General features: G+C 42.9%; 1 protein-coding gene across 2 annotated transcripts; it reads right to left on the bottom strand.

The window, feature by feature from the left end:
- Window positions 1-2,599: 2,599 nt before the first annotated feature.
- On the bottom strand, window positions 2,600-17,572 carry LOC311236903 (zinc finger MYM-type protein 1-like). 2 transcript variants are annotated; one of them, XM_084324702.1, is made up of 8 exons: window positions 17,155-17,572; window positions 15,155-16,934; window positions 14,596-14,877; window positions 13,290-13,433; window positions 10,547-10,660; window positions 7,415-7,519; window positions 4,865-5,017; window positions 2,600-2,738 (listed from the first exon to the last, which is right to left on the bottom strand). In XM_084324702.1, exons 1-8 carry the CDS (start codon window positions 17,548-17,550, stop codon window positions 2,731-2,733), a joined length of 2,982 nt encoding a protein of 993 aa, XP_084180828.1. In that variant the 5' UTR covers window positions 17,551-17,572; the 3' UTR covers window positions 2,600-2,730. The 2 variants fall into 2 exon arrangements, with proteins under 2 accessions (XP_084180828.1, XP_084180829.1); XM_084324703.1 differs by lacking the exon at window positions 7,415-7,519.
- Window positions 17,573-18,996: the final 1,424 nt, after the last annotated feature.

An 18,996-nucleotide genomic window follows, 5' to 3' on the forward strand; every position in this document is an offset into this window, starting at 1 on the left:
CAATCAGAGAGAGGTCTGCAGAAATGGAGCTCAACCAATCAGAGAGGGGTCCAATACTATCCACCTCGTTTGGGAAACGCTGCTGTAGAGTGAAAGCAAATGTGAAATGAAAGTGAATCTTATGCTACTCTGTAGAGGAGATACTCTGTGTGTAGAGGAAAGAGAGAGAGAGAGAGGGGAAAGCTGCAGTATGCAACTTCTTAGAAATTGGCAAGAGAGTTTACAGAAATGGAGAACACAGCTGGCTCCAACACTGTATTGGAATTTGGTCAACAAGCACACAGTCTAACTATCTATCTACAGTTGTCCTATACTTGAGTTGCATACGGACATATCTACAGTCAGGAGGTTACAACACCGGTGCCAATCACGGCAAGAAATCGAACAGACAACCCCACGGTCAAATCGCCTGCTAAATTAGCTGACCTAGCCAAGCTGGCTAGGTTTACCAGCCCAGGACAAAGGGTTGCCGCCAGAGAAGACACAGGACAAAGGACCTTATGCTGTGCCGTTGTTACTGTAAAAATGTAATGATTGTGATATTATTAATGAGACGACGGATGAGCTGTATGTGTGTCGTTGGAATTTCCCCAAGGGGATTAATAAAGGAATATCTTATCTTATATCAGTGTTCCCCCAGGATGTTATTTTGCAGCAGCACCTGGATCCAATGCTTTGCACCTGCTGCACCTCATCCCACTGCCATCAGTGCTGTTAACTTATCAGTGTAAGACAACCAGGGGCAAATAAATATGAGTTATAAAACTAGTAGAAATATAAAAGAATGCTGCTGTTGAATGCATACATGGCAACACACATTGTTATAAGTAGGGATGTCCGATATTATCGGCCGATATCAGCAGTAAAATGTGATATCGGAAAATAACGGTATCGGTTTAAAAAAAAAAAAAAAAAACAATAACAATATTTGTTATATATATATATCCAGTGAAATGATTAGTTACCTGAAATTATTCAGTTTTGGGGGGGGGGGGGGGGGACCCTGCATATATCGGTATCGGTTGATATCGGTAATTAAGAGTTGGACAATATCGGAATATCTGTATCGGTAAAAAAGCCAATATCGAGCATCCCTAGTTATAAGTCAACATTACTACCGGTATATACATGTGCACCCTGTTAGTTGAATAAGCCTAACAGGGTGGATATTTTGAGCTAAAGTTAGCCTTTAGCCTGCCTGTGTTAGCATATTATTTACTAGCATGACTTTCAATATTTGATGAGGAATCTATAATTCTTCAAACCCTTTTTTAAATTATTCAAATTGATTGATCTCAATACATTGAGATAGATACATACATACAGGGTGGACAGTTATTTTCAAACATATAAAACTCACTTAATAAAAACATCAAAATCAGATAGTAAGAGGTAGAAATATGTTTTCTTAATTAAAAGGGACAGTAAAACAGCTCAAACGGGTGGACGAACATAAAACTGTTGTTTTTAATGAAAATAGCATTTAATTAAATAGAGTTTGACCAGGAACATTAAATAAACGTTAGATTGAAGTTGAATGAACAGCACTGGGGACATGGCATAATACCATCTTTAATCAAAACTTAAAAAATTTAAACAACAACTTAGAAGCCCATGATAAATTGACCATACATAAAAACCAAAAGGAATTAGTATTTGTCTAAATCTCAACAATAATTTTTTTATTTTTACTGGGGACGCAAAACGCACTGCATAATTTTTTTTTACACATCTCGTTATACTACATCATTGGTTCCCAAACGTTTTCAATCAGGCCCCACTTGGGTAGTTGGAAATATTTTCGAGCGCCACCTAACCTGGTCCAGAATAAATGTTAGGCTAGAAACATAATTTTTTTTTTTACTACTAACAAGACAAGATTAACTTAACTGGCACGACCCGGCCCCGGGATGTTTTGAGGACGTTTTGCCCACTGGTGTGACACGCCACTTTGGCGACCACTAGCGGCTCAGGTGTGCATATTTTTTAATACAATATATAGATTGAATTAAAGCCCTATTTGTGTTCGAGTTACATGCCGATATGTGAGGCATGCGCCAACGTCTTTAGCAGACTCTTCGTTTCCCATTCATTCAATTGGACAATAGCTAGGCAATAGAGAGAGGACAGAGATGGGAGCGGCTAAACACCGACTTTATGAGAATATCGACTGCAGTTGCAAAGCATAACGGTGCATCTTCGGTCTACTTGTACATAAACACCTCTTTTCTCTCTTGCAGAGCTGCAAATTTCTCTATGACTTTTTTGGTGAAGTCCGGAATGTCAGAAATCAGTTTCCTCTCGACGGAAACCATGGCGTTCAGCTGCCGCCCGGGCGCAGGGCTCTTCAGAAAGGCCTCGATCCTGCCCCGGGTGGACAAGGGCCTCCGGGACTCGGTGCACATGGGCGTGGTCACGTGGATCTTCAGCAGAGCCATGGTCTCCGAGAACGCACCCTGCAGGTTGTTTCGGGTGAAGTGCTTCAGCATGGCTACGGCCCGACCGCCGCAGGCCCGGAGCTGCTCCTCCTTCTCCTCGCCGCCGTAGACGCAGGAGAGTTCCGCCCGCAGCTTGGACTCGTTCAGCACCGGGTAGGCGTCGACAACGGCGCAGAGATACGCGTCGGGGAACTCCGCTCTGTACCGTGGAAACATGTCGGTGCGCAGCAACGTGGCGGTGTGGACATGTCCGCTGAAGGAGAAGCGCTCCTCGACGTGGGACACGATGACGTCACACACCTGGGGAGTGACAACACAGCAGCTTTACAAAGGGGATTATGGGAACTTGTGTTTCATTAGGTCACAGACTGAGATACACATGCAGGTCTTATTCAGGTTGAGCTGACCGCTCTTCTTAAATCAGGGTAACTGCAGGTTTCAACAAGTTCAATTTAAGACCTTTTAAGGCCTTTTTTCTAATACCACTTAAAAATGTAATTTAAATTTAATACCAATTCACAACTATACAAAATAAAAATAAAAAACATAGCGACACTGAACTGGCAGCTGCACTTTAACACATTTAAATTCTTGCACGTTCGGGCGGCTAGGTGGTGTAGTGGGCAAGGCACTCGCCACCAATGTGGAGACGCTGGGTTCGCGTGTTCGAATCCAGCTCTCCACATTGTTTTCAGTTTAGCTGGTCGTCCGCAGTAATACACATTGGCCGTATTACGGGGAGGGAAACTGAAGGGTGGGGATTGGGCGTTGTGGACCGCGTCTCCTACAGGTCGGTTGGTGCGCCTGCGCAGTAGAATCAGGAAGTGTCGGGGGCAGCGTGAGCCTCCCACGCGTTACTCCTCGCCACTGAGAGATCGAGCTGCGCAGGTGAAAAGATGCGACTGCTGTTACCTCAAGTACCGGAGGGGACTTGTGCTATGTATGACTTAGTCCACATTGCAGCCGGCTTGTGGGAGGCAAGAAACAGCGTTCATGACAGGGGAGGGTTGAATTGGATGATATGAAATTGGGATGGGAGAAAATATAGAAAATGGGAGAAAAAGTGGATAAAAAAAAAAAAAAATCTTGCACGTTCCATCCAAGCTCCCGGTAGCCCCGCAAAAAACAACGACTTGGATACCCAAATCTGGACTGTAGCATACAGCAATAGTCTTGTATTTAATTTGTCCAAATGCTTACTCAACTGAAAATTGGCGGATTACCTGCAGCAAAAATATATGTGACATGCAAGCAAAAATGTGACTTTGCAGGGCTATAACTATAACTTTTTAAATTGTATTGCTAAATTGACATTACTATGGCCCATTCAACGTCAAGTATCTATCGTTTAGGATGTAGCAACGTTCTACTTTTTCATTCACATATTCATACTAAAATACGGTCTAAAGTATAAATGTTATCGTTTTCTGCAGCATTCTGCAGAACGTGAGTTATAGCCCTAAATACATATATTAGATCATCAAATGTAGTTTGATACCGATTGACATCAGATAAAAAATTTCAATTGTACAAGGTCGTACACGTCATGCCTCATCATCTGCTGGTGACCGGAGGGGGGGGGGGGGGGGGGGGGGGGGGGGGATATAAGTCCATGGCCGACGTTAAATCATTTATTTAGTATGGGTGATATGTTGATCGGAGCAGTGTGTATGTTTAATAATAATCAAACACGCTGAAACTCACCGCAGCTTCCTCTTAGCGTTGGGCGATCAGCGTGGAGCAGAAATATCTCTATTATGGGATGTTGATATATGCGATCCATTTCCAGGTTGTATAATAATATATACGTCCAAATCATGTTGTTTATCGAGTTATTGGCAACGGATTGCTATCCAGTGTATCAAGCTGGAGTCCCGCTAGCGATAGCGAGTGGCCGGACGAAATATGGGTGAGCACCACTTCCGGCGCGTCACTTCCGATTTTGGCGATTCGCCGATCGGCCACCAGATGGCGGTCTTGAACCGTTGGAGTTGAGAGGAGATCAACAGCAAGTCTCAAGTCTCCGTGGGTGAAATATGATTGCCATGACAGATTTTTGAAATATTGATCTCAAAGACGCTGTAAGACGTCATTGGCAGATTACGCATGGCGAGGAATGACGTGTAAAGTCGTCCTTGGCGATTAAAGGGTTAATGTCAAAATAGCTTTTTGATCATAAGTACATATTTTATTATAAATAACCAATTTCACACTAATGTTCCAATACTGTACCACCACTATACCACCAGCAACATGAATGAACAACAAGCCAATACATGTGACGTTGACATGAAAAGAAAAAAAGTGTAAAAAAAAAGGAGCCATCAACACTTTTAACGGGTTTATCGTGATGACGTCATAATTGCTGATATCGGCCCGATAATTATCGTGCATCCCTAGTAGAGGCTAAAATAACTTCTCCTCACCAACAACTTCCTCTGTCTCGAGTAGGGGGCCGCTCTCCCTCATGGCCTTCTCCGTGTTGACCGTCTCCGTGTTGACCGTCTCTGTGTTGACCATCTCTGTCTCCATGTTGTCCGTCTCCATCTTTGCATTGACCCCAACTCCCCTCCACACATCTTTTTTGGTGAAATAAAGAAAAAAGACAAAAACAACAGTGAACTTAAGGGATATTTCACTTTAGTAGAAATATCTAAAGTCAGCTACAAGCAGTGTTGGGAAAGGTCACTTTCTACATGAACTAGTTCAGTTCACAGTTCACACATTTTAAAATGAACTAGTTCAGTTCATAATAAATAATTTTTTAACTTAAGTTCATGGTTTCAAAAATTAACTAGTTTATAGTTCTTTTTTCAATACGTTGCTGCAAGCTATTGTCAAAATTATTGCCTCAACCCATATAGAACCACAGACGGCAATCAGAATGAGAATACTGGCATTTCCGTCACACTGCGATTATTTATCAGTGTTTCCCAGGGAACAAAATGAACACCCGCCAAGTGCCAATGGCGTGTATATTTCCTCTTTGGTTGGTAAATTACGGAGGCTACTCAGCCACTCTGGCGTGTAAAAAAATTGGGAGCCAACTTTCTGAATTTTCATAAAAGAAATAAGTTTCGGTTGTCAGCAGTCGCTTCTATACGTGACGTGTGTCTGTGTGTCCGTGTCTGTTCGTAGCATGAGATGCGTGCACCGCTTACTTAAAATTGTATGCAGTGATGAACGGTCTTTCCCAGCGGAACACAAGTTACTTAACGGTACACAGGTCGAGCTATGCACGCTTAGCTTGCTAACGTTAGATAGCAGTGTTTATAAGGAGTCGCCTGCCAACAAATATGTTGTTGTTTCAACAAATGTATTCACAAAATGTCTGCATTTTAAACTACTAACGCAGACTCATTCCTTCAGGCCACTCAAAATTATGCTAATCTTCCTTATGTTGTTTATAATATTAATTGAAAATTGCATACGACAGTATTATAGTAATAATAACACATGGCGATATACTAAAAAGCTATTTATAATTTTTGGCTGGTAAAAAAAAATCTGCCTGGCTGGTAGTTTTTATTTAATCTACCAGCCACCTTGGCTGGTAAGCCAAAAAGAAAATTTTGTTCCCTGGTGTTTCCCCTACCATTGCGTTGAATGGGTGGCCCGCGTCGCGCGTAACGAGTCTCTCTCTCTCTCTCCGTGCGCAACACGCACACACCGAAACCTTAGGGGCAACAGTGGTTCAGGAGGTAGAGCAGTCGTCTGGCAATCCGGAGGTTTCCGGTTCGATTCCCGCTCCTCCCGGGCAGCGTGTCGATGTGTCCCAGAGCAAGACACTTAACCCCTAATTGCTCCCGATGAGCAGGTTGGCAGCTTGAATGGTTGCCTCCGCGGCCGGTGTGTGAATGTGTGAGAGAATGGGTCAAATGTGAGTAACAAATTGTAAAGTGCTTTAGATAAAAGCGCTATATGGGGGGCGGCTAGGTGGTGCAGTGGGCAAGGCACTCACCACCAATGCTGGAGACGCTGGGTTCGAGCCCAGCTCTCCACATTGTTTTCAGTTTGGCTGGTCATCCGTACGGCTGGTCATCCGTACTAATACAATTGGCAGTATTACACCCCTTCCTGACAGGCAGCGACACGAGCGAGCGTGATTGCGAAAATGATTAAAATTTATTCGTTTCACTCAGACTATCCTGACCTGCCGCGAGCGACGGCGAACTGAGCGGCGATGTCGTTCCCCCCTCAAATATTCGCTTGCTGTGTCTCTAGTTGAGCGATTACGCTTCGTCCACATTGCAGCCGGCTTGTGGGAGGCAAGAAACAGCGTTCGAGACAGGGGAGGGTTGAATTGGACGATACAAAATTGGGATGGGAGAAAAATAGAAAATGGGAGAAAAAGTGGATCAAAAAATAAATAAAAGTGCTATATAAAAAAGTAGCCATTTACCATTTACAATTTTATTTGACTATAGGTATACTTTCCTGGACATTTACATTTTACTATAGGTATACTATCGTGGACATTTACATTTTACTATAGGTATACCTTCCTGGACATTTACATTTTACTGTATATTGTCGGACTGTATATTTCCGAATTTTAGATGTTACATATTTTAGAAGTATATCTCTGACTATATTTTTATTTTATTCTTATTTTTGACTTTTGACCAACTAAATGTTCATTAATAAAGTACTTCTATTCTATTCCATTATATCGACCCTGTTGTGCCAGGTGTCTTTATTTATTTATTATTATTTACAGTTTATTCCCAACTGTATTTGGACCGGGTCACATACAGGAGGGTCTACCGGCTAGTGCAAGACAGTCCACTCTATTCTCTTTATAAAGAGTAATGAAACCCATGGCCATCTTGCTTATTTTCCACCTATCAGACTCTCCAAGAATGTATGTGAAAATGCCTCACTTTGTTACAGTAAAAAGAAGAATCACAGATTGAGGCTTTAAAGACATACAGATGTGCTGCAAGAGAGAATGAAGACAAGAAGAAGAAACGTACTGATGTCCTGGTGGTCTGCAGGCTCCTCCCTCAGCCCAGTGGAAACACCTATGAGTGTCTCTAGCCGCTCCTGAGCCACTTTTTTTTTAATGATCAGCAACGGATCTGGGGCAGAGAGAGAATAAGTATTTATATTGACATTAAAATTTATTTGTGCACTTTATGAGTACACCCATGCACGCAAAGCGCTGGCGAGGGGGTGTTGCAAACACTCCTGTCCGTGTGTGTGTCGGTCTCTGTATCAGCCATAAATGGTAAATAAATGGTAAATGGCTGCATTTATCCAATTTGTTCCTCACCTTCACCCATTCACTCACACACCGATGGCAGAGGCGACCATGCAAGGTGCCAACCTGCTCATCGGGAGTAATTAGGGGTTAAGTGTCTTGCTCAAGGACACTTCGACATACTGGAATTTCGAACTTCGATACGATACCTTGAAAAGTATCGATATTCGATACCACGGGGAAAAAGGTTCAATCTTAAAATGTAAATAAAAATAAAATATATATATTTCTTTTTAATAAATTTGGCTTTTGTTGCTGGTTGATTCTCCTCAGCTTCTCTCTGGTACTATAAGAGAAGATAAATATATGGGTGGCTACGTGGTGCAGTGGGCAAGGCGCTCACCACGAATACTGGAGGCTGGGCTCAAACAGATCATCTCCCTGTTCGAGCCCAGCTCTCCACATTGCTTTCAGTTTAGCTGGTCGTCCGCACTAATACACATTGGCAGTATTATGGGGAGGGAAACTGATGGGTGGGGATCGGGCGTTGTGGACAGCGACTCCTACAGGTCGGTTGGTGCGCCTGCGCTCGGGAAGCGACAGGGGCGGGGCCCCTCCAAAGCCCAGAACCCTGACGCTGAAAGATCGAGCCGCGCAGGTGGAAAGATGCGACTGCTGTTACCTCGAGTATCGGAGAGGACTCGTGCTATGTATGACTTAGTCCACATTGCAGCCGGCTTGTGGGAGGCATGAAACAGCGTTCAAAGACAGGGGAGGGTTGAATTGGACGATACGAAATTGGGATGGGAGAAAAATAGAAAATGGGAGAAAAAGTGGATCAAAAAAAATAAATAAAAAATAACACTTTTAAAACCCTTTGTTTATCTTTAGATCACATATAAAAATAACTAAATGATATAATCTTAGAAATTAAGTAAAGTTAATAGTACTGCGTGTTAAGCATAACAGATTGATTGATTGCAAATTGTATTAACAGATTGCAAAATGGGTACAGTACAGCTCAATACACACAATTGTTAACACTATGATCGCCGATGACGAGTTTACACGTCATTCCTAGCCATGCTCATTCTGCCGAAGACGCCGTAACTCGTCTTTAATATCAATATTTCAAAAAAACTGATCGAAATCATATTTCCCCTCCGCAGCCCTGAGACACACTGCAAAGCTCCACTCAACTCTCTAGCGGTTCAAGAGCGCCATCTAGTGGCCGATCGGCAGATCGCCAACCGGAAATAACCCTTTGAACCGGAAGTGCTCATCCATATGTGGTCCGGGCACTCGCTATCGTTAGCGTTAGAGAGACTCCGTCTTTACACAGTGAACATCGATCGGTGCAAATAACTCGAAAAAACAACATGATTTGGACGTATATACTATTATACAACCTGGAAATGGATCGGGCATTTCTCCATCCCATAATAGAGAAAATTCTGTTCCACGCTCATCTGCCAGCGGCGCGAGGAAGCCACGGTGAGTTTCAACGTTATTTTCTAACGTCTTCTATACTAACTGATCTGATGAAAATATGACCCACACTAGATGAATGGTATAACGTTGCCCACGGAATTATAAACGCCCCCTCGCCCATCCGGTCAACATCAGATGATACGTAGTAACTTCTAGAACCACGTCCAGTTGAGATTTTTTATCTCGCGCCGATTGCTATCAAACTGTATTTCATCATCAATATAATGCATTTGGAGCTATAAATCAAGTTCTGGAGAAAGCTGCAGAAAACGATAAAAACATACTTATACTTTAGACCATATTTTAGTATGAATATGTGAATGAAAAAGTTTAACGTTGCTACACCCTGAACAATACATATAGGACATTGAATGGGCCATAATAATGGCAATTTAGCAATAGAATTTAAAAAGTTATAGCCCTGCAAAGAAGGGGAACTTCTCCATAGACAAATAGAGCTGGCGAGGAATGGTAAATTATGAATTTACCCCATGGCGATCAAAGTGTTAAGGGGATGCAGACCAGAGAAAGACTTTTGTCTTGTTTACATCAGGGTCCCCCATTTTCAATTAATCATAACATATGAAAAAAAATTTAATCAAATTTTATTTATTACCTTTTTTCAACTGCAAAGTAAAACTTTGTCAACATGTTTTATCTAATAAAATAAAGTTCAGTCTGTTCATCTCACTTCAATAATTTTTATTGCAGAACATGGTATTTTCTCAAGCAGACAGATGTAAACACTGTAATCTGTGTTGCATGTACCTGACAAACTGAACTGTTTGTATTACAGTCATATTCCAACTTAACTGAATGCACATGTGAAAAAAATTATGAATAATTAAATATCTATATTGCGGAAAATGAGTATTGAAACAGTTTTAAATATTCAGACTCGATATGTATCGAAAAATCTATATTTTTGACAACACTACCCGGGACAGTTTCATGTTTGTAGGTTAAGTATTAAATGTTTGCTATTGGCCAATTGTCCTCTCATCTTGTTATGATCAGGAAAAGCCCCATGTGAAATGTGTATTATAAGATGATAAATCTAGTGATCTATGCATGGATCTATCATCCCCCCCCCCCCAGCAAATCTCTTAGTTAGAAGATTGTATTGGCTGGGTAACCTTGTGTTTTATAAGTGAAGTATTTAGAATGTTTGCTATTTGGACAAACGAGATGGCTGGTCTAAAGTAGAAGGGCAGAACACACGTTAGGCGCAGAACACACGTTAGGGGCAGAACACACGTTAGGGGCAGAACACACGTTAGGGGCAAGGCTCCAAATAGTCTAAATGTGAACAGAGTTTGATCAAATGAAAGAATGAGAGGAGAGAAATGTGGAGACAAACATGCTGGAGCAGAGGAAGGAGAAGACAAGATCAAGATAAGAGAAAGAAACTTACGGACATCCTGGTCTATGGGCTCCTCCTCCATCTCAATGCACGTATCCATGGGTGGATCTAGTGTGTCCTGAGCCTTTACTTTATTAATGACCAGCATGAGGTTTCCGGGTTGATCTGAATAGAATAGAATACTTTATTTATCCAGATGGAAATTTTGCACTACAGATCGCTCACAGTAAATAGTAAACATTTAGGTAGTGAAAATCAAAAAGTCATGAATAAGAATTAAAAAACTATAGAAAATATTGTCCGAGATATACATTCTGATATGTATATACATTCTAAAATATACAGAAATATACAGTCAAATGTACAGTAATAAGTGTCTAATTGTAAAATGTCGATTTAAAAAGTAAAAGTCCAGGAAGTTTATGCCAGATTGTACCGTCACTCTGTGATGCAGTGAGGCACAGTGATGAGTTATAAATAAGGCTGTCAATCGATTAAAATATTTAATCTGATTAATCGCATGATTGTCCATAGTTAACTCGCGATTAATCGCATATTGTTTATCTGTTCTAAATCTACCTTAAATGGATCTTTTTCAAGTTTTAATACTCTTATCAACCAACATGAGTCAACAAATGCTTGCTTTATGCAGCCATTTAACACAAAAGGATGACCCTCATGCATTGCAAATTTGCATCAAATTCAAAACAGAGTGATGCACAAAATAACTTAAAAGAAAATAATCATTTTAAAACAATGAATAAAGTGTGCATGAAATAATAGGGGAAAGAAAACGTTAGGAACTTGTTACATTCACCCACACAACCAACGGCTGAGGACTCATACCCCCTCTCTCTCACACACACACACACACACACTTGAGTCAGAAACCAACATAGTATCAATGAGAATATCAATAATACACCGGAGTGAAGTCTAGTAAAAAATAAATGTATTAAAAAAAAAAAAAAAAAAAAGTAAAACATTAACCATGCGTTAAAGAAAATAGTGGCGTTAAAAGAATTGTGCGTTAACACGTTAATATCACATTAACTTTGACAGCCTTAGTTATAAAGTCTGTTGGCTGTTGGAATGAAGGACTTCCTGTGCCGTTCAGTGTTGCATCTTGGGAGTCTTTGTCTAACACTGAACATGCTCCTTCTATCAGGGACACAGGGAAACGCAACGTACAGGATGTCTACAGGTATCAGCAAGACCTTTTATTGCCACAGTTTAATTAGAATTAAGTAGGGATGCTCGATATTGGCTTTTTTACCGATATACCGATATTGTCCAACTCTTAATTTCCGATACCGATATCAACCGACATCACATTTTAATGCCGATATCGGCCGATAATATCGGTAGGCCGATAATATCGGACATCCCTAGAATTAAGGCCAATTTTGCAATAGAAATAAGCACCAAATGTGAAAATATAGACATCGGTATTTATAATGTAATGAGCAAATAAAAATATTACTATTATTATTATTTTTTATCCACTCCTCTTTTTCTATTTTTCTCCCATTGTGCCAATTCTCCCCTCCCGTCTTGAACGTTGCTCGCATATGCCCCCCACTGGCCGGTTGTAGGGAGGATAGAAGCCTTGCATCACGTGTCCCCTCCAATACACGAGGAGGCAGCCTGTCACATCTTTGCACCTGCCAGCACGGACTCTCATTGGCGAGGTGTAACGTGTGGGAGGCTCACACTACCCCTGCCATTTCCCGTCTCTGCTGTGCAGGCGTCCCCGACCTGTAGGAGTCGCTGTCCACAACGTCCAGATTACCACCCATCGACTTCCACCTGCCAACTCTGCCAATTGAGTTAGTATGACGGCCGGCCCAAGCCGGAGGCAACGCCGACAGCCGGAGTCCAACCCAGTGTCTCCTGCGCTGGTGACGAGCGCAATGTCCGCTGCGCCACCCAGCCGCCCGTAAATAAAAATATTATTTGTTAAATAAACCAAATTCATGTGTTTTGCATAGGGCTGACCCCTATTAGTCGACTAATCTGCCAACCATAGTCGAATAAAAAATAAAATTATAAATGTTTTTTTTAAGCATTCTTTCCAAAAGAAAAGAGGCCTCTAACGCTAATGGCGCGCATACCAGAGGCTAACTGCCTACGAAAATAGGCACAGAGGCACTGAAAGAGGATTTCACCCATCTAATGAACACACTAGACTAGACAAATAATAATAATAATAATAATAATTTAGGACCTGCTCCGAGGTCACCATTTGGCACACATGCGAACCATGCATACAATGCGTATCTGCGATTAACCCATCCCGTCGTCCTTCCCCCCCAAGGGCAGCCGGGAGCAGACAGGCGCCACGTGAGCCGCGCCAGGGGACCAATCCAAGTGCTCCTGTCCGTCTTCGTCAAGGACGCCACAGCGTTAGCGATCTTGTTGTTGTGCATGTTTTTCCATTGGGTTTATCTTATCGGGGGGGGAAACCCTTGCGAGCACGGGGAGAACATGCAAACTCCACACAGAAAGGCCTGGGAGATACCCCACCTGGGTAACTGGCATCATGGAAACCTGGTCCCCAAGCGGGATTCGAACCCTGGACCTTCTTGCTGTGAGGCGACTTCAGTCGACTCCTTCAGACATTAAGCACCCCCACAGCCCAAATGGAATAAAAAATAATAATAAGTAAGAAAATATATATATTAAAAAAATATATAATTATAATTTGACTAATAGTCGACTAACGGCAAATTTTGGCCAATCATAGTTGACTATCCAAATCCTTAGTCGGGGACAGCCCTAGTTTCGCACAAACCTGATATTTTTCTTCCCGTGAAAGATTCTTCCTGTGTAGCTCCGGTCTCTTCCTCTGCCGTCTCCACCTCCACCTCAGCTGCTTCTGCACCTGGACGTTGAAGGTTGCAACTCTCCGCAGTACTCGAGGTGTCGGATGGGATCCCTACCGAAATAAAGTAAAAGTTCCAATGTTCACCACTGCTGTATTTACCAGGGCTTGGCACAACGAGCGCACGTATAATCCCCCATCAGATCGTCAATTACCAACATTAACACATCCAGCGCCGGAAACGCTTTCCAGCGTTATTGCCCGCCATGCGTTGTCTGCCAAGATCGCTGTACAGCGTTTTTTAGATCAATATTTAATTTTCTCACCATGGCATTCATAATTCATCCAGCCAACCCCCGATGCCCTAGCTGGACCCTAGCTGTGACTGCAACGGCTCAATACCGCCGCCTGGTGGATGGTCGGGCGAGTGACACTCTCGCAAAAACCGGAAGTGCCATCGGTGAAATTCCTCCAGCAGTCACATCTCGCTACAGGACTCCTGACAGACACTATAGTACATATAGATCGCTTTCTAAACTTAATAATAGATACGATTTCGGCGTTTATTGCGCCATACAAACCGGAAATGGACCTAGGCGATCGGCGTCGAATAATTGGGATCTTTCACCGCCAGTCTCATCGGCCCACGGTAAGGGGAATATAACGTTATTTTAAGCCCGATTGTTTATTCATTTCACTGCAAACCATCTGATCAATATATCACCCATACTACATAAAGCCGTTACTGATGATCAAGGAATTATAAACGACCCCCCCCCCCCCCTTTCCTTCACGCATGATGAAGCATAATGTATACCGATCATATACATTTGAATTTTTTAATATAGCGTGTATGGGAAAGAAACGGCAATCGATAATCTATCATATGCGTTTGGGCCTATAACTCGCGTTTTTGGAATTACAGCAGAAAAGATTAAAAACATACTTATATTCTCGAAGGTATTAACACAACAATGTATGAATGAAAAAGTATAACGTTCCCACATCCTGAACGATAGATAATCGATGTTGAATGGGCCATAGTAATGTCAATATAGCAATACAATTTTAAAGGTTATAGCCCTGCAAAGAAGGTAAACATCTCCATAGGCTTTTAACGGTGGCAGAGAGGGGTATGAGATGGGCACAATGCCCGGCGGTCAATGTGTTAAAAGGGTAAACATTATATTTTCTTGCTGGAACTGTACATAGCCATTTTGTTCCAAAGCACTGCCTGTAGGAGAGGGGGGGGGGGGGGCTTCTCACTGGTACTCACCCGTATGGACTCCATTCCTCTGTAATGTTCCCGACTCAGGACAGCCTGGTAACACTGAGGGGAGGAGGGGGCTCCAGTTTGTTGGTGCCATTTGGATCGATCGGGGCCAATTTCCGGTCACGCTGGAAGGTCTGTGACAGTGTGACAGCTGGTGATTCTTGCAGGCCTCCATCTGAGTGAAGGTCCTCAGACACATGTAGCAGTGGTACAACATCCCCTGGGCGCTCAGTCTGCGTTTGTGTTCCGTTTGCTTTACCTCCTCCGCTTTTCTCTTCCGGGTCACTGTTTTGAATACATACAAAATGTGGAAAAACAAAAAGACTCACTGGACAATATGTGCACAGGAATTTGTCTTGTGAAGACATTACAACTTAGAAAAATTTCCACCGTATGACAGACATATATAGCCCTGCTGAATGACAAGAAAAGGGCTTTCAACGCAGGTAAGAGAGGAGGTGAAAAGAGTTCAGGGGCTGCTTAAAACCAACCTCAGCGTACTGCGAAGATGGCTCAACAGGTGTGTATGTGTGTTTTCAATAATAATAAATAAATCACTCACCCCATCCTACTTGTTGAGCAATGAAATCCTCCTCTCTTCCATGGTGGCAGGTGGCAAAACAGTCAATCACTCGGTCATAAAACACTCCGCGGGCCTTTAGTTCATGCAGCACAGACGCTTCCATCGACATTTTCGTCAAATGTGCAAGTCTCTCTTGTCCACAGCTATTGCGTTTGCGTAGATAGGTTTTGATGCGTTTCAGACAGGAGAATGGCCTTCCAGCTGATGTACTTGTAACGGGAATGGTGAGCACCAGTTTCAGGAGTTTGCATAACTCAGGTAAGGCGGTGACCAGCTCTTCTTTAACAAGTGATTGCAGCAGCTCACCTGGTGGTTTGTGGAAGGAGGCATCAGCATAGACGACCTGTAACTCGTTTTTGATCCTCTGCTCGTCAAAAAAAGGGCAGACCTTGATCATCATCAGCTCTGTGAAATCCTCGTAGGGAAACTTCTCGAAGTACGTGGGGAATAGGCTGTGGTCCAGGAGACGGAAAAAGCAGAGGCTCTTCATGTCTGCAAATCTCTCTCCCATGTGAAGTGTGATTCCATCGATCAGTTCATAGTACAGTCGCCTGTAATGGTCCTGGAGGCCTGGGTCGTTGTCAGCGTGATGGTCTCTTTTCAGTCTTTGGTCTTCACATCCTACTGTCTGGATAGTGTTGTCATATATGGTTTGGAACTTTGTGGTACTTCTTATTGCCTTCAAAGCATTTTGTGTATCCTCCACTTGTACACAGGCATTCCTCATGTTGTCCAGAGAGGTGCTCTGTAGAGCCTGAAACAGTGGTTCCGTTATGCCAAAAATGGCCTGGAAAACCCCAAGTAAAAAAACAAACATAAACTCCTTCAGTTTTTGCTTAAGAGCAGTGCTCTGGGCGATTGACGTGTTGTCCCAGCCAGGCTCAGCAATGATCCTATCAAAAACAATATTCAGTGATCTCTGGCCTTCATGTATAGCATGCACCGCTCTGCTTTTGAAATTCCACCCAGTCACACAACCACCTGGTACCCGAATGCTGTTGTCAACCTCAGTCAGCATAGCTGTTCTTTTGCATGACCGGGTAAAAAAGTCATGAAAGCTGTCAACGGCTGCAAAAAACACGTTTGCTTCTTGGATATTGCTCACCCCCTGAGCTAAAACCACATTTAATTTATGGGCATAACAATGAATGAAGAGGGCATATGGACACTGGGTTTTCACAAGAGCCTGGACACCACCTCGCTGCCCACTCATGCAGCTTGTCCCATCATATGACTGACAGATAAGTTTGGCTGATGGGTCATATTTGCCTATGGTTTCCATGACAACAGCAGCGATTGCCTCTGCGTTTCTCTTTGCGCTCACGTCGATAAACCCCAAGAATCGCTCACATGTAACACCCTTATCATTTACATATCGCACTATGATCGACAGCTGGCATTTACATGAAATATCCGTGTCCACTTGGACGGATATAAATGGCGCAGAACTGATTTCACTATCTATCTCTCTTTGTATGACCTCTGCGATGCTTTGAACGAGTTCATCTTGGATGGTGGATGACATCCCTGTGAACACCGTGGAGGACCCGAGTTGTTCTGCCATGGCAGAGTCAAGCTCCGCAAAGGCATTGACTAGTTCCACAAACTGTCCTCTGTTGAGGCTTGTTGCTGACTCGTCGTGGTCTCTGGACGCCTGTTCCTGCCTTCCCAAGTAGGACACAGCCGTTATTAGCTTCTTCAAAATGTCCCTGTTCTTAGTCACCTCCTGGTTGTGTCTTTTGACGTTTCTTACTGCAGCCTGAACGAATGAATAAATGAAAACTTTATTTAACAGATTGCAGAATGGGTTTAATACAGTACGGCTCAATACACACAATTGTTAAGGGGATGCAGACCAGAGAAAGACGTTTGTCTTGTTTACATCAGGGTCCCCCATTTTCAATTCATAGTGACATTTAACTTATGACATACACAACATACATGACATTTATGGCATGGGAACATGCATCATGACATACCTCGTCGTTGCTGGTTCGTCGTACTTTACCGAAAAGTTGCAGTTTTATGCTCGCAGTGATGTGGTTTTGTGACTTGCCGTGCGTCTCAATGGACCTGGACATATTAGTCGAATCCACATGCCCAGTGGTGGTCCAGTTTGTGTTCGAAGATGCCTTGTCGTCGAACAGGAGGCATGGCCAGCAAAAGAGCTTATTTTGCTTAGCCGAGCCAGTTAGCCATTCTGTTCGTTTGTATAGCTCGTTATTAAAAGAACGTTTGTGCCTTGCCCCATTCTTCTGAACAGTACACAATGTCGGTGTCGGCCTTCCACTTTCTATAATTTTGAATTGTTGTTCAAAAGGCAACGTTGTGAAATCGTTAAATCTCAGAAAATCTAGATCTCCAACACCATCCATAGTTAGCAGTTAGCTGCTTCCAAGCGTGTGTCTTCTTCTTCTTCAATTGGGTTCTTCTTCTTCTTCTTCTTCAATGGGTTTAATGGCGGGTCGCAACCACAGAAATGCGCATACCGCCACCTATTGTACAACCCGGCGACTGGCGCGGATAAGGCAAGAACCCAGCAAAGAAAATAAAACAATAAAGAAAACGACAAACAAAACTAAAAATACCCAACCCTAACCTCACCACCCTATACTAACCTACTAAAAATAAAATTAAAACCAAAACACAAACAAAATAAAAAGAAAGAAAATTCAAATCCTACCCCCCCATCACCTACCTCCTACAATAGACCACTACACTTCCCCGTTACATTGAAATCGGGGAGAAGATTGCGGGGGGAGCATATGAAATGAATGTGGACGAGAGCCGTGATGTAAGTGGTTGCCGATACGGCTGTGGGGGTGCTAGACATAGATATAGAACACTAGATAGCTTGGCCGTGCGCGTGAATATTTTAGGCAACCAACTTGTGTTTAGCGTTTCTCTGATTGGCAAATACGCCCATGTGACCACGGCAGCGCGAGAGAGCGGCAACGCGGAAATAGGCTGTCTATTGCCTCGCGCTGCAGCGCGGAAATAGGCTGTCTATTGCCATTCTCTGATTGATTGATTGATTGAAAACTTTATTAACAGATTGCAGAATGGGTACAATACAGTACAGCTCAATACACACAATTGTTAAGGGGATTCTCGAAGTCAACTTCCTGCCTGTTGTTGCTAGGCAACTGCAGCGTGGGGGGTAACTGCCCCGCCTCGTACAATGTACGGTTCATTTAGTGCAGAAACGGATCGTTAAAGCGTCAAATTAAAGACTATCAAGCGGAATTTTCTTCAGTCCTTCACAATGCCAAAGAGCTGCTGTGTTACACGTTGTACTAATGACAAAAGCAGAAATCCAAATCGCAAGTTTTATACCATCACGGAGGAAAAAGTGGCTGGTGGCTAACGTTCGGCTAACTCGCTCTGGTGTTGTGGTCGTGGTAGCTACATGCTAAGCTAACGTTAATTACATAATATCGAACCGATAGGAGCTTATTTGATCTAATCTTACGTGGATGTTTGATCGGGTAGTGGCACACGTGGTACCACCACGTAAGATTAGATAAGATAAGCTCCTATCGGTTCGATATTATGTAATTAACGTTAGCTTAGCATGTAGCTACCACGACCACAACACAGAGCGAGTTAGCCGAACGTTAGCCACCAGCCACTTTTTCCTCCGTGATGCATCAGCTGGTATTATATAAAACTTGCGATTTGGATTTCTGTGTTTGTTATTAGTACAAAACGTAACACAGCAGCTTCAATTTGGGTATTCGAGAGATGGCCATGTCTGCAGGTGTTTTGTATGGACATTATGTCAAGTCAATCAGGGGGAGATCTTTGACTCATATCTCGCC

Source organism: Notolepis coatsorum, assembly GCF_963971535.1.
Source record: "Notolepis coatsorum genome assembly, chromosome: 11".
Lineage (NCBI taxonomy): Eukaryota > Metazoa > Chordata > Actinopteri > Aulopiformes > Paralepididae > Notolepis > Notolepis coatsorum.

What these genes read in the sequence shown, in the direction of transcription:
- LOC311236903 (XM_084324702.1), bottom strand. Translation starts at nt 17,550, where the DNA reads ATGGATGGTGTTGGAGATCTAGATTTTCTGAGATTTAACGATTTCACA. An exon ending in GAGGAATGGAGTCCATACGG is followed by an intron (nt 13,434 to 14,595) that starts GTGAGTACCAGT and finishes TTATTTCGGTAG; the next exon opens with GGATCCCATCCGACACCTCG. An exon ending in TGCAGACCACCAGGACATCA is followed by an intron (nt 5,018 to 7,414) that starts GTACGTTTCTTC and finishes TCACCAAAAAAG; the next exon opens with ATGTGTGGAGGGGAGTTGGG.